This window comes from Cimex lectularius, unplaced genomic scaffold (genome assembly GCF_000648675.2).
Source record: "Cimex lectularius strain Harlan isolate CLEC.00 unplaced genomic scaffold, Clec_2.1 scaffold131, whole genome shotgun sequence".
Lineage (NCBI taxonomy): Eukaryota > Metazoa > Arthropoda > Insecta > Hemiptera > Cimicidae > Cimex > Cimex lectularius.
This window is the reverse complement of record NW_019392685.1, coordinates 110,627-125,560: the sequence shown is the minus strand read 5'-3', so window position 1 is coordinate 125,560 and position 14,934 is coordinate 110,627. Positions and strand designations below refer to the sequence as shown.

At 35.0% G+C, this 14,934-nt stretch overlaps 3 protein-coding genes across 10 annotated transcripts; 2 read left to right on the top strand and 1 right to left on the bottom strand.

Annotated features, from left to right (window-relative positions):
- The first annotated feature begins 209 nt into the window (after positions 1-209).
- Positions 210-1,232, top strand: LOC106663158 (proteasome subunit alpha type-5). The gene has a single exon (XM_014387771.2). It carries the CDS (start codon positions 367-369, stop codon positions 1,108-1,110), a length of 744 nt encoding a protein of 247 aa, XP_014243257.1. The 5' UTR covers positions 210-366; the 3' UTR covers positions 1,111-1,232.
- A 164-nt stretch (positions 1,233-1,396) lies between these two features.
- On the top strand, positions 1,397-14,366 carry LOC106663183. Of its 8 annotated transcripts, none has more exons than XM_024225743.1 (9): positions 1,397-1,493; positions 10,725-10,955; positions 11,017-11,179; positions 11,263-11,419; positions 11,472-11,632; positions 11,738-11,819; positions 13,537-13,659; positions 13,719-13,815; positions 13,938-14,366. In XM_024225743.1, the coding sequence occupies exons 2-9, from the start codon at positions 10,735-10,737 to the stop codon at positions 13,981-13,983; spliced, it is 1,050 nt and encodes a 349-aa protein (XP_024081511.1). In that variant the 5' UTR covers positions 1,397-1,493; positions 10,725-10,734; the 3' UTR covers positions 13,984-14,366. The 8 variants fall into 8 exon arrangements, with proteins under 8 accessions (XP_024081511.1, XP_014243314.1, XP_014243316.1 ...); XM_014387828.2 differs by lacking the exon at positions 1,397-1,493 and adding an exon at positions 7,396-7,789 and having other exon boundaries at positions 10,730-10,955; XM_014387830.2 differs by lacking the exon at positions 1,397-1,493 and adding an exon at positions 7,397-7,789 and having other exon boundaries at positions 11,472-11,623.
- LOC106663184 (palmitoyl-protein thioesterase 1) lies at positions 5,903-7,273 on the bottom strand. The gene is made up of 5 exons (XM_014387833.2): positions 7,147-7,273; positions 6,847-7,084; positions 6,631-6,783; positions 6,291-6,573; positions 5,903-6,228 (listed from the first exon to the last, which is right to left on the bottom strand). Exons 1-5 carry the CDS (start codon positions 7,223-7,225, stop codon positions 6,103-6,105), a joined length of 879 nt encoding a protein of 292 aa, XP_014243319.1. The 5' UTR covers positions 7,226-7,273; the 3' UTR covers positions 5,903-6,102.
- Positions 14,367-14,934: the final 568 nt, after the last annotated feature.

Sequence of the window (14,934 nt, the reverse complement as noted above, 5' to 3'; positions counted from 1 at the left end):
ATATTGTTTATATTATGTATGTTTAATTCTTGTGTATGGTATATTTTTGGTAGGTTAAATGTACACTAAAACTATTAAAGTAAATTTTGTTTACAAATTTGTTTTTAATTTATTGTTTAATTATAACTTTTTTAATGTTTTGGAGTATTTTTATAGTGTGAAATGTTTAGTTTATAATTTTTTTAATCGCTGTTGGCGACACTGTTGGATAACCCGACTCGCGGTGAAGAATTTGTGAGGCACATTTGCCCGTCATCTTACGATAGAAGGTACACAATTACAATCGAAAATTGTACATGAAAGTGCGGTTTTTGAGACAGAAAACGTTTTTTGTTTGGTGAGTGTGTATTAAAACTAATTAAAACAATGTTCCTGACGCGATCCGAATACGACAGAGGCGTGAATACGTTTTCGCCGGAGGGCAGGCTTTTCCAGGTCGAATATGCTATAGAGGCAATTAAACTCGGCTCCACTGCGATTGGGATAAAGACCTCTGAAGGCGTAGTCCTGGCCGTGGAGAAGAGGATCAAATCGCTTCTGATGGAGCCGAAGACAATAGAGAAAATCTTAGAGATAGACCACCACATCGGTTGTGCTGTGAGCGGTCTGATGGCCGACTCGAGGACCCTCGTAGAACACACAAGGCTCGAGTGCGCCCAGTACACGTTTGTATACGGTGAGAAGATGAGCGTTGAATCAGTCGCACAGGCTTCTTCGAACCTTGCTATCAAGTTCGGAGACTTTGAGGACGACGAGGTAGTCATGAGCAGGCCGTTCGGAGTCGCCATCATGTTTGCAGGCTACGATGACAAAGGGCCGCAGCTGTACCACGTCGACCCTTCGGGCACTTTCCTGCGGTTCGACGCCAAGGCGATCGGCTCAGGGAGTGAAGGCGCTCAACAGAGCCTTGAGGAACACTACACCAAATCGATGACGCTCCATGAAGCAATCAAGCTCGTCCTGCTCATCCTCAAACAAGTCATGGAAGAAAAGCTCAACGAGTCCAACGTCGAAATTGCCACCATCACCAAGGAGAACTTGTTCAAAATGTTCACGAAGGAAGATGTCGCGAAGATACTCGTCGAACTCGAAGGCGTCGACTTGCAATAACACCATCTTTAAGCCTTGAAAAATATATTTTTTACACTTTTTTTCTCCAAATTAATTTTGTTCTGTTATTGAAAAACAAAAAAAAAATTGTAAAACATTTCTGGAAAATAAAACTTCTTTTTTAAATTAGTTTTTATTCTTGTTTTCTTTTTATGGAATTTGTTTAATTTTTGTAATTTTTAGGCCTTTTTTGAAGGCGGTTGTCAAGTGCTGTCCGAGAATTACCAGCGACACCTGCGTTTAAACTACCAAGAGCTACTTTCAGGGATTGTCTCTGAAACTTTTGGATTTTGGGAATAATCTATGCAGGCATGAAACGCTGTTGGGTTTGGACGTTTGACCAGTGAAAATTATTCTTCGCCTGATAATCTCAAGTTCTATAAGTATAAACTTTTGATCTAGTGTTAAATTTTATTGTATTATACTTGGTATGTAGACAGTAAATGTATGTTCAAGCCTCTTCTAAAGTGACAAACCATTAATTGTTTAAATATTTAAATGACCATTAACAATGTTAATTATATAGCAGGAAGAGCATTGAACATGTAAGTTCCCACATTTATTAGACCAGTGTTTCCCAACGTGGGGTCCTCGCCAGGGGGGCAGTTTGAAAAAAACTCGTTTAGATTTTAAGTCAACTATGTGCCAATTCTCGTTCGTCATTTAGTTGAAAAATCATCGAATATGGTAGCTTCTGTTCCCCATGAAATAGCTGAACAAGCATTCCGTGCTATTTTTCAATATCCCTTAATAATTACTGTCAGTATCTTATTTTCACAGCGTTTCAAGTAAGGCTTATCGCCATCGCTGCATTAATTCTAATTATTTTTTGTTAAAATCTTTGTAAAGCCTCACTTTTTCATAGTTCAGTATATTTTTTTAAACTGTCAAATAATACATTAAAATTATGCATATTAAACTGGTTATATCAGTTTAGTTTTTAAAGATCCTAATTGTAGAATAATGACAAACTAATGTTTTTTTTTAAATCTTTTAGAAAATTTAGCATTATTAATATGCAAATAGATATGACCTATTCGTGTTGTTATGAAAAGGAAAAAAAACAAAAATAAAATTTCAATAAACATTAAAAAAAAACCCACCATAAATGTAATCTTATAGGCTTATATAATTTGTTACCGATACTGGCTATTGCATATCAACACCTATACAGTTTATTTCAAATCTATAATTTCAAATTAATTGAAAATAAGATGTGGCGTCTTGATTTTTATACATAAACAATACTGTAAAATTTATAATCCATATCTTTTTATATCATAATTTTAATCTTAAATGAAATTTATGAGCCTTATAATTTAAGAAACAAACTTATTTAATTGCTAACAAAACTTGGTAATCGAGATCCGTGCAAGTGATGATTTTCCTACTTAACAAATTTTCCTATTGCAGACTAATGTAACTGATTTATCAGGTGAAGGAAAATAAATAAAATGAATCACATTCCGAGAATAGTATTACTTTCTAAGGTTATAATTTACACGAGGAAAATGGCATTTTATCTGATATTTTGTTAAATTTGGAAATTTCAACCAAATCTTATGGGAGTTTTTTCTTGTTTCGAGAAAATAAGGCTTTATCAGATGTGCAAATTTCACTGAAATTGACTATTTTTCACTTTAGCTGGATATTGATTAATGTCTGTCAAATATTTTTTAATGATGCGCCAGTTTAAGTGCGAAAAGTCAACTGGTTTGCGAAGAAGTGTAATTGGATCTACCAGATGCCCTTTTTAAAAGTACTTGGATTTGAATCTCAGGTGTCGTGTTCCTAATTTAATTAATTTTTTTTTAAAGATTGATTCTTCTATCTAAACTCAAACATGATAGGATTGCATCAGTAACAATCAATCTTTAAAAAAAGGAAAAAAAAATCTGGTAGATCCAATTTATACTTCATCGTGAAATAGTCGACTTTTTACACTTAAACAGGTGAATCGTTGAAAAATATTTGTCGGACATTAATTAATATCCAGCTAAGTAAAAAATGGTAAATTTCAATGAAAATCGTAGATCTGATAAAACCTTCTTTTCTCGAAAAGAGAAAAAAACTACCATAGATTTGATTGAAATTTACAAATTTAAGAAAATATCAGATAAAATACCGTTTTCCTCATGTAAATTATAATCTCGGAAAATTTTAAAAATTAAAGAACATCATAAAATGAGTTCTACATCAAACAATTTATTATCTCTCATATTCGTTCCAACGTCCTAGACTCTCAGTATAGTTTTCAGGGTTTAAAGAAAAAATTGTGCACTGTGTTTTATCAATTATTCTATGGTGATGTTACCAATAATTTTTAACTTTATTCAATGAGCATTTTAAAATTGTAAAGGCTAAGGGAAGGGCCAGAAGGAATTTGAAAATGTCTAAGTGGGACACAGCACAAAAAGGTTGGGAAACACTGTATTGTATCATTAACTATTATTAGGACCTGATCTAAAATCATTCTTAGAGCAAGTTTTATAAGAATGAATTGCCAAATTAGTAAAGAAAAGAATGCAATTTTTTTAAAAATGAAAATGGCAATTTTATAAATGTATAGAGAAGTTAGTCACTATTTTGTCATTTACAAAAAGCTAATGACAAATGCCTTATTTTTGGGGTGGTAATAACCCCCTCATAATGCAAAAAAAATTTACTTTTAGTTGCACCTCGCATATTCCCAGGATATCTATGTCTTTTTCATTCATTGAATTTTTTAACTCTATCAGTTTGTCTTCATTTCTTAACGATCTTACATTTAATGTTCCAATTTTTAAATTATTTTTGTTGTTAAATTTGAGTTTGGGAGTGGGAGGATGTGGTCTCAGTTTCCCTCGGTGGCCAGTCATTCTGTGAAACTATTCTATCCTTACAATTTTTAATTGTTTACGTGTTGTTTCCATTTTTCAGTTCCGGGTCTTTCCTTAGAAGCTATGTTGTCCATCTACTGTTTGTTCATGTATTAATTTCATATCTTTTTTCTTTGTTACGTTGCTTCGTTGGGGTTGGTGAGTTCGTTATTTCTCTTTTCCTTTTTGGGTTTTCTTTTATTACTAGCCGATCTGAGATGAAAAAAGCCATTTTTCCCTCCCCTCTGGCGTCCTTCATTTCTGGTTTGCTCCCTAATTCTCTCACTTTCTCAATTCTATATCCTCTACAATGGTGATTTCACTACCTTTTAAATTATTTTTATTTTTTAGTATGATTTTCTTTTTCCTGCACGTCGTTAATCCGATCAGTATTGGCCTTATTTGTCCCTCTTTAGCCTGTCCGAAACGTCTGACGAAATCTAATTTTTCTTCTATCAAGTTGACTTTAAGCTTCTCTCTCAGCAATTTTATGACAAGTTGTTCAGTGACGAAATATCTTTCATTGCATATTTCTTTCACGTTGAAAATTATAATATTTTTCCTTTTATTCAGACTTTCTACTGCATTAAGCTTTTTCTCTTTCGCTGCCATATTTTTGTTATTTTCTTTGATGTTATTCTCCAGTCTGTAAATTTTTCAAACTGGCTTTCCATATCTGTGCTCATATCTGCTTTGAATTTGGTTAGTTATTCATTAGCCAAGAGAGTTTTTCTTCGTCCATTATATAGTTTTCTTCAGTGATGTTAAGATCCTTAGCTCTGCTATTTCCTTTTACTTCCTATGGTAGGTTTTGTTTCTACCAAAGTGATATTTATAATACAATTAATTAAGGTTTTTGGTTGAGATAAAAAAGTCAATGGCACGAGCGGGATTCGAACCCACGATCTTCGGCTGGGATCGAACCCTTTGGGAATTTTTCCTCAAAAGGTGGGGTTGAGATGGGAAGTTAGTGTCCGAGTGGATCAAAGTCACGATAGCTCAAGTGGTAGAGCAGTGGCGTATCTAGCCGAAGATCGTGGGTTCAAATCCCGCTCGTGCCATTGGCTTTTTTTATCTCAACTAAAAACCTTAATTAATTGTAATATATTAATTGGTCAAGCAGACGATGAAATTAGTGAATTTATTTATAATTTTAATGTGGTGTGGTTAAGATGAAAAATTAATGTCACAAGCAGGCCTATAAACATATATTAATATAATAATTACTGAAAGAACAATACTTTGTTTTACAGCAACCTGTGTATCTGATCACACGAAAATTGAATATTCGCTAAAAAGAGGGAAATTTGGAAAAGTTGTAGGTTGAGATGATGTCCCGAAGGACATCACAATAGATCAAAGCTCTCATTCGTGACACTTTCCATCTCAACCACACTTTAAATAAAAATAACAGATCAACTTAACACTACTAAGCCATTGTTGAAAATGTTAAATAAGAGTGGCCCTAGAATTGAGCCCTGTGGGACCCCTCCAGGAATTTTAGACGAAGAATGCCCATTTATAAATATTTTTTGACATTGTCTAGAAAGGAACCAAACCAAGCCAACACCTCACCAAAAATATCCAAATTTGATAAGTAATAAATCATTGTTGACAAGATCAAACCCCTTAGATCAATAAAGATACCTACCAATAAAAGATTTTTCATTTTTGAACCATTTTTTCTCAGAAAATAAAGGGTATCCTCTGTGCACAGCAATTTTATGAACCAAAATTGGAAGTTTAAAATAAATCGAACCTTTCAATGTTGTCTATTAGGCAGTTTATTTGTTTAAAATTTAAAATTTTATTTACATTACAATAAATATATTGTAATAATATAAAATACATATAGTTTGAAATAAACAACAAAATGAGTGTCTTTTTTCCTGTCTTTGAGTGTATTATAACATGTACTTCATCAGATGTGATCATTTTCTGTGGTTTCTTCATGACAGAAATCAATCTTCACATTTATTATACTAAAGAAAGCACAACTTAAGAAATATACATTATTTTTGGTTTATCCATTTTCCGTATGCCTTTTCCCCCTTGATTGTATTTCAAAAATGACGACAGAACCGTCCGATTCGTATGAAACATTTAATAAGAAATATTTAAAAATTTTAATCAATTACTTAAGATAAGGTTTGATGATGTTTTCTTCGATCCAGTTGACCCTGAAATGGAGGTGATCGCCTTCGACAGCGAGGAATTTCAATTTCCCCTCTTTATCCATCTGCCTCAGCCCGAGACGATCCTTTATACAAAAAATAAATAAATTCAAATATTTCTTTATCGTATTGATAATTTAATTTATACTTTGTTGTCTTTGTAAAGCCTCGAATCTCTCAGTGCGGTGATGTTCTCTGCCTGTCCGGGCGTGTAGAAGCCGAACCACGATGATTCAGACGGCACGACCATCGTGTCGTTCAGAAACTTGACCATGACGAAATTCTTGAGCGACGTCAAGCCTTTTCTGTACGTTTTGTTGAAATTTCGCTCGTTGTTTATTTCCGCTAAGAAATGACTGCCTTGTACGTACTCTTTCTCTCGGAGGGGGTCGTGCCAATACTGCGCTTGGACGAATTCATTCTGAACCCAGCTGAAAACAAAAAATATGATTTTTTTATGCTTTAAATAGAAATAAAATATGTTTTACCTTTGGTAAGCGAATTTATTAAGCAATAATCTCATATAATTGCAAAGTTTTTCAGGATAGAAACACTTAGGGAGGCCGTAGATGCCTTGGTGCTGACCACCGAAGGAGATTAGATTTTGCATCTTTGTACCGCATTGTTGAGCAACCGCTCTTCTGCGTATTAAGAAAAAAATATAAAAATCACCCGTATATTAAATTAAATGTGATATTTCATACAAGAACTGTGACCCTTGTGAAAATCCGATGGCGTTGTAACCGTCTTTGAGTCGCTCATCGTTCAGTATCATCTCGCAAGCTTGGCGCACCTGCTCGTTCGAGTCCATGAAGAACCCGTGTAGGACATCGTCGAAAACGTTCGACCCGAGCTGCAACGACTTGACATAAACGCCGGGTATCGATTTCTCCAAGTGTTTCGCAAAAGAACCCAGGCTCAGTGGGTTGCAGCAGCTATCTCCTAGTTATATTACAGATAATAATGTATTATAAAATCTATGTTCTAAACCTGATCCAACTCACCCATCCCATGCCATAGCACAATGGGCGTGGCACCCAAGCCAAAAGAGAAGAGATTTATTATTAAAATTATTCTCAGCATATTCAATCTGAGAGCCGACTGATAATGAAAAAGGCTGATATTGCCGGACTTCAATGAGGGCGCCAGTTGCTCTCTTCAAGATAAATTCATAAAGATAAGCTTTTTTTTATTATGCCTATCAATATTAATTTTTTTTTTTTAAGTATTATCTTTAAATAAAACGTTGTATTGTTTTTTTGACAGTTCGATTAGATTGAGAGTCGAATTAAATATTTTCTTGTTAGTTTTTTTAAATTTTTAAATCTTGATTTTTTTCTTGGTGGACGGTACTTTCTCATCTTACCATTCGTGATGTCACAAAGTTGTCGAAGAACCTCACGAAGGATCATCATGACCCCGCGCGACCCCCGCCCATTCGGGCCAGCCAAGCCAGGGACCAGTCCCGACTTCTAGCACAAAGCATATGTGACAGGAGGAAATTGTCACTTTTGACTGTCGTATTTTCTCGGAGCATCACCAAACCCTGCCAGGCGCTTTTTTTCCAGAATGGCTCGGACTCCGACTTAACCGAGTGCCTTGATAATTGATCCGTTGAAACATTTTTTTTCTTTACACCCATAACTGGTATGTTTCATTTTCAATTTACAAGTTTTATTTTGTTTTAAACAATTTCATGATAAAATCCCCAAGGAGATACAAACCGAGACGCACTTAACAATACCTAGTCTAATGGAGTCTAGTCCTGGTCTAAGGAAATGCAAAACCACTGATCTGATATGTGGTTTCAGACTACCATCTTCATGGATCAACGTTGACATTGTTATAAAAAAAATTCACAGGACCCTGTCGAGAGGTGGTTCGCGTCGGAGGATGTGTGTTAGCCTTGTGACTTGGGGGATGTGGTCCATGGCGAACTAAATGCAACGGTTTTTTATCCACATTCCCGAAGGGGTCACAACATAAAAATAAGTGATTTTTTAGTTAGTACACTTGTTTAATTAATTTGTTGAATTCGGGAGTAACAGACAAAAATGAGGTTTAGAAAAGCTGTAGCTACACCAATATAAGGAAATAAACTATTAAACTTTATTTCAATTAATTATTGTAACATGTACATGTTACATTATTATTTTTATCAAAGGTTTTTGGTTGAGTGTCACGAGAGGGATTTGAACCGCTTGAGCTGTCGTGACTTCGATCCACTCGGACACCAACTTTCCATCTCAACCCACTTTTCGAATTTTCCCTCTTGCCTTTTTTTTTTTTTTTTTTTTTTTTGCCACGAATCAAACTCTAATTACTCGAAATCTGAAAATATGGCAAAAGGAGGGCGAATTCGAACGGTTTTAGGTCGAGATGGGAACCCCTCTCGTGACACTAATTTTTCATCTCAAACAAAAACCTTAGATATACATCTTTATTTACAGAAAATATTTCCATTTATATTGTATGTATATATTACAAACCTCATAATTGAGGCATTTACAAATATAACAAATACATTATAAATAGTATAATCAGACCTGAATATATACATGATTTCTTTCAGTGGTTTAGAATTGACAATTTTTTTTATAACTTCACTAATTTTGAGGTCCGCTTGACCAATTAATATATTACAATTAATTAAGGTTTTTAGTTGAGATAAAAATGTCAATGGCACGAGCGGGATTCGAACCCACTATCTTCGGCTAGATACGCCGCTGCTCTACCACTTGAGCTATCACGACCTCGATCCAGTCGGACACTAACGTCCCATCTCAACCGCACCTTTTGAATTTTACCTCCTTTTTGCCATTTTTCAATTTTTTTTCCATTTTTTTTTTTATAACAGTTTTGTGACTGGTAAAATATATCTAGTTGGTTGTTTGCACAGTTTAGTATTTTATAAGCCCTTTCCAGGGGATCATTTTTAATATATGTGGTGATTAGTGACTGTTAATCGATAATTATTCAGAAATCATGAGATGCGGTCTGGTGTGATGTAGGTTTTAGAAAAACATTTTCTTTATCGTCCCAACGTTTCGATCTTTATTGAGATCATCTTCAGTGCTCAAAGTGTTTGTCTTCTGTGTAATTGTGCCATTCTTGCGTGTCGTGTTGAGAGGGGCATTCTCCGCCGGTATGGGGTCTCCCTTAGGTACGGCGGGGAGGTGGATGGGTAAAAAAAGAAAAAAAAGAACATGTAATTAGAATATTAAAAAATCAATTAAACTACAAAATAATGTACAAGTTAAAAGACAAAATTGTTAAAAAAATATGAAAAAACTATTCTAATTAAGAATGTTATTAAAATAAAAGAAATCAGACTAAAATAATTCACGAACACTAGATCAATCTAACGTCTTGAAGAAAAAACAAATTCAATTTTTACTGCCAAACTTTTGATCTATTTTAAGGTCATCATTAGGGCCTATATTAAAGTCACATTACAAAAAACAGTTTTGTACAATTATTTTAACTTTTTTTTTCATAGTTTGTAATTAATGATATGACCTTTAAATAGGTCGAAAGCTTGAAAGCAACATCTGAATCTGCTTTTTTTTTCAAGACCACACCTTGATCTAGAGTGTTCATTAGTAAAAAAGTGATCGATACTTCTAACATTTAAAGCTAAAATAATTCTAAAATTAATTAATACTTTGCTCTTACAATGAAGAGAAAAACGCATCATAAGAAGTAGGAATGCTGTTAGATTCAATTAAGGACACGCTATCTTTTTTCGCATAAAATATAATTGTGGAAAGTATTTACAATATTTTGATTTTCTGGAACTTTTTGACGTGCAACTTAGAAGCTGAGCATTCATGCTTCTCAGATCTGTAAGGGAAATCTGAAGAGCCAGAACTAGCAGGATTATAAGTCATACTTTTGTTCTCATTACCCATTGTCAAAGTGCAACAAGAAGATCCATTATCCAATGGCACTTTCAACACGACACGCAAGAATGGCACAAAGACATTTTTTACCCATCCACCTCCCCGCCGTACCTAAGGGAAACCCCATACTGGCGGAGAGTGCCCCTCTCAACACGACACGCAAGAATGGCACAATTACACAGAAGACAAACACTTTGAGCCCTGAAGATGATCTCAATAAAGATCGAAACGTTGGCACGATAAAGAAAATGTTTTTATGAAACCTACATCACACCAGACCGCATCTCACGATTTCTGAATAATTATGTTTAATATAATTTTTTTTTTTAATCTTCTAGTAGAGAGGAGCATTTTTTTAAATTATTTTGAACAATATTAGAGCATCAGTCATTGATCTTCTAGATTGTAGTGAATTTTACCCAATTTGGATCTCAGTTGAATGGTTTGGCCATCTGGTTCAAGACGTATTTGTAGTTTGAGTCCACATAATCTTAATTGTCGGTAAAAATTATGTCGGTTATAATTATCTCCAACCTTTATAGCGTTATAATATACAAATGAAAGAAAAAAAGATACTAAAACTCTTCTGACTGACGGAAAAAAAGGATAGTCATTCATAAATGATTGTAATTTGACTATTAAAATTCTCTTCAGTATAAATTAAAATTAAATTCTCTCAGAGCAGGCATAATGCACTCGAGCATCGGCGTTGGTGAATCGATGAAGTCGATAGTCGCAAAGGGCATCCAGACGGAGATGGGCAGCCCGTACGGGGGAACGGGCTTCGTCACCGAGAAGATGTACATGCTCCTCCAGCTCTACATACAGAACAAGGGCTGGAATCAGGTCGAGCTTCAGTATATCTCCGAGTCGAAGGACGGTTCAATGCTCCCGAGCGCCGCTTACGTCCAGTAAGTCCAGTAATGAAAAAGCCCAAGCGATCAGATCGTTTCAAGACCGTAAATTGTTTAGGATGATGGCATCGAGAATGACCCTCGATTCTCAAGGAAGACTGATATTAAGGGATAACGGGAAAATCATCCTTCCTTTTGAGCATTTTGCGAACGCGGTGATGCTCAAGCACATGAACGGTCCTCACGGGCTTCATTTAGGTTTAGAAGGCACATTAAGAGCTGTAAGTCCCAAAATTTTCCAACAAAAATTGTATTTTTTTTTTTTTAATAATCTTGAGTAAATAATCTTCCCTGGAAATTTCAGGTGATGGATTCTTACACAATTGGCCGGGAGAATTTCGGCATGGAGAAGGAGTTCATTGTCGAAGTCGTCAACAATTGTCCAAACCCGGCGTGCCGGTTTTATAAATCTCAGCTTGACATCAGCCACAACAAGCCGACTTACATACCCGAGCCTTCGAGTAAGTTAATACAATAAACAGTTTGTTTTTATAAAAAATTTTAATTATAAAGGAAAATCAGGCTCTATAGGTGAGAGTAGTACGAGCGACATGGACAGGATGAGCAAGGGCACGCCTCTGCCGCCTTCGCAGAACCAGCACAAACTCTCTGATTTCCTTAAATCTAGCCTTGATAACCTTGACAGTTTAACAAGTGCTAACAAGGTAATGGAGGAAAGTATATTTTTGATTTTTTTAAAACTCTTTTCCATTCCAGAAAGAGAGTTGAAATATACAAATTTAATAATTTTTTATTGTACGTTTTAAACACTTTTATAGGATTTGCTCGCAGTCCATAATGGCGCCTGGCTCAACCAGGAGACGACTGATGGTAAAAAACATGCCTCATCAAACACAGAAGGTACAATTTAACAAAAGAAACAAATTATAAATTTTTTTAGAGATTTTATGTGAATTTTGTAATCTTTCTTGACATCAACGGAAAAGACTGACTAACAATTTCTAACCATCCATAACCAACTATCCCCATCCCTAACTATATTGTACAAACTCTAGCTGACATTATCCATATTATACCATTCATAACCATCATCATCTACAGCCACTTTCTACCAATCATCCCCATCCCTAAATTAACCATAACCAACTATCATCATCATCCCTACTAACTTCGTACCAACTATCCCCATCCCTAACTATATTGTACAAGCTCTAGCTGACATTAACCATATTAAACCATCCTAACTTAACCATAACCATAACCAACTGTCATCACCATCTCTAGACACTTCATACCAACTATCCCCATCCCTGACCAAATTGTACATGCTCTAGCCAACATTTACCATATTAAACCATCCATAACCATCATCATCCCCAGCAACTTCATATCATCTAAACAATTTCTAACCATCCATAACCAACTATCCCCATCCCTAACTTAACCATAACCAACTATCATCGTCATCCCTACCAACTTCGTACCAACTATCTCCATCCTAACTTAACCATAACCATAACCAACTGTCATCACTTCATACCAACTGTCCCCATCCCTGACCAAATTGTACATGCTCTAGCCAACATTAACCATATTAAACCATCCATAACCATCATCATCCCCAGCAACTTCGTACCAACTATCCCCATCCCTAACTAAATTGTACAAGCTATGGCTGACATTAACCATATTAAACCATCCTAACTTAACCATAACCAAACCAACTGTCACCACCATCTCTAGCTACTTCATACCAACTCCCCATCCCTAACCAAATTGTACAAGCTCAAGCCAACATTAACCATATTAAACCATCCTAACTTAACCATAACCAACTGCCATCACCATCTCTAGCCACTTCATATCAACTATCCCCATCTCTGACCAAATTGTACTTGCTCTAGCCAACATTAACCATATCAAACCAGCCATAACCAGCCATTTCCTAACAATCTCCACCGATCATTAACCAAACTATAACCATTCCTAACCACTTTATACCACATCTAACAAAATTAACAGCAATCCTTATGTCTCCAACCACTCTTAACCATCGCCTACAGTACCTATCCATCTCAAGACACATAACCAACAGCATACCCCTCCTTCCTTAATGATATCCCACCATTCCTAACCATCTCTAGTCTTACTAACCCTACCTATCCTTAATGCTTACTGGCCACTTCATATCATACTGGCCAACTATCTCTCACACTTAACCATCTCAAACAATACCTATCTATCTCTAGTCAAATTTAACCACCTCCTAATACTTCTTCCTTTATGAACTCTAATCATTCCTAACCATATGTACTCAATGGGATGACTGCTCTTAATGCCATTTGGAAATTTGGTAAGTAGGAGGGTCCATCAGTAGTATAGAAAGGCAAACTACCCTTGATCAATGGGACAGCTGCTCTCAATGCCCAACCATCCCTAACTGCCCCTTCTTCAACAATCTCTAGCCATCCCTGACTATCTGTAGTGACACAACCATCTCTGATCCAAACAATGCTTGAAACCTTGTTTTTGAACAAACTCACCACCAAAGAGATTAAAATATGAGACCAAAGCAGAAACGACCAATTTACAGATTTTATATGATTTTTCTTTTCAGTCGGCCAGGAGAAAATCATAAGAGCTTTTAGCGAAATAATGAAGAATATGACTAGGATCAAGACATTTGTCCGACCGGCGATGTGCAAGCCTTACGGGAAACAGTCGGAAGCGTTACAAAAAAGTAATCGCCGCTTTAATCCAATTGGAAGTAATGTTATTAACATGAATTTTTTTTTACAGCCATCATAGATACGATTCAGCTAGTGCAGTCGTTGAGGTTGATCCTCCCGCCGCCTCACATAGCCGTGAGCAGCTGGAAGAACGAGGACAAGCATAGGTAAAATCCGTCGATTCTCGTCCATTTTGATTTTATTTTTTTATTTTTTTTATTTTTTACCTTTTTGTTTTTCTTTCTTTTCCCCTAAATTAAGGATATTCAAGAACTCTTCATTGCTCTAGGAAGGGTGTACCTGGACTAGACGAATTTTGCGAGTCTATCCGCTAGAATTGCAGTTTGCGAGAGGCCTGAGGGTCGTCTAGTCATCCTGACGCGCTGTGATAGGCCTCTCGAACTGGCCGACTTAAAAAAAAATATATATAATATATAAATGTTTTAACGTGACTGTAAATTCCTCTTAGATCTGAACTTTTTAAAATGACTTATTTAAACAAAAATCTTGTTGTGATCGTTTCCTTTTTTCTTTTTTTTTTATAAGCCTTACGATGGTTCAAAGGTCTTCCTTTTTAATTAAAATCAAAATAGCCATGATTGGCCTTTCATTGCTAATGTATTATTATTAATTAGAATGCAAAAATATACGTAAATTTCAGTGCACTTGGTATAAAATTTGAGCACTTGTCTTGACTTCTATTATTACGAGAATTTTTTTTCATTAAAAATTTTGCTCAAAGACTTAAAATCACAAACTGCCACTTTTGACTAAATATGTTATATATCGCACATATAGGATTTTTTTTTTAAACAAACGAAATGCTTCCATTAATAAATAAAAAAATGCAAAAAAAAAACTTTTTGTTAGACATCACTGATTTGTTTTTTTTTTAATCTAAAAGGTCAACAAATTGTTGACAAAAGTAAAAATAATTTAAAAAATTGTGATACTAGTACTAAAAGGCATTTCACAATTTTTATACTTTTCAAGGTAAAAATGAAATTGTTACCCAATTAAAAAAAAATATATTGTTTTGCATGTGAAACATGTTACGGATGCAATCCACGATGTTTTCCTTCTCCCCCTCGTATTTTTTTTATGTGTATTCAACAATGTTCTCACTTTAATAGCACAATTTGTTAATAGTGCCAATAATTAATTTTTTTTTCTATTTATTTTAATCGTACTCTTATTAATGTTAAACAATTGTAAACGTATTGTTGTAAAATTGTAAGCAAAAATATGTAATTTAGAATAAATAAAGGTTTTTAAACATTATTTCT

Bases quoted from the DNA above. Each gene is read 5' to 3' on its own strand.
- LOC106663158 (XM_014387771.2), top strand. From the start codon at position 367: ATGTTCCTGACGCGATCCGAATACGACAGAGGCGTGAATACGTTTTCG.
- LOC106663184 (XM_014387833.2), bottom strand. From the start codon at position 7,225: ATGCTGAGAATAATTTTAATAATAAATCTCTTCTCTTTTGGCTTGGGT. The intron at 6,784-6,846 runs GTATGAAATATC...CTTAATACGCAG, and splicing joins TCACAAGGGTCACAGTTCTT to AAGAGCGGTTGCTCAACAAT. The intron at 6,574-6,630 runs GTAAAACATATT...TTTTGTTTTCAG, and splicing joins AATAAATTCGCTTACCAAAG to CTGGGTTCAGAATGAATTCG.
- LOC106663183 (XM_024225743.1), top strand. From the start codon at position 10,735: ATGCACTCGAGCATCGGCGTTGGTGAATCGATGAAGTCGATAGTCGCA. The intron at 11,420-11,471 runs GTAAGTTAATAC...TTAATTATAAAG, and splicing joins TTACATACCCGAGCCTTCGA to GAAAATCAGGCTCTATAGGT. The intron at 13,660-13,718 runs GTAATCGCCGCT...TTTTTTTTACAG, and splicing joins GTCGGAAGCGTTACAAAAAA to CCATCATAGATACGATTCAG.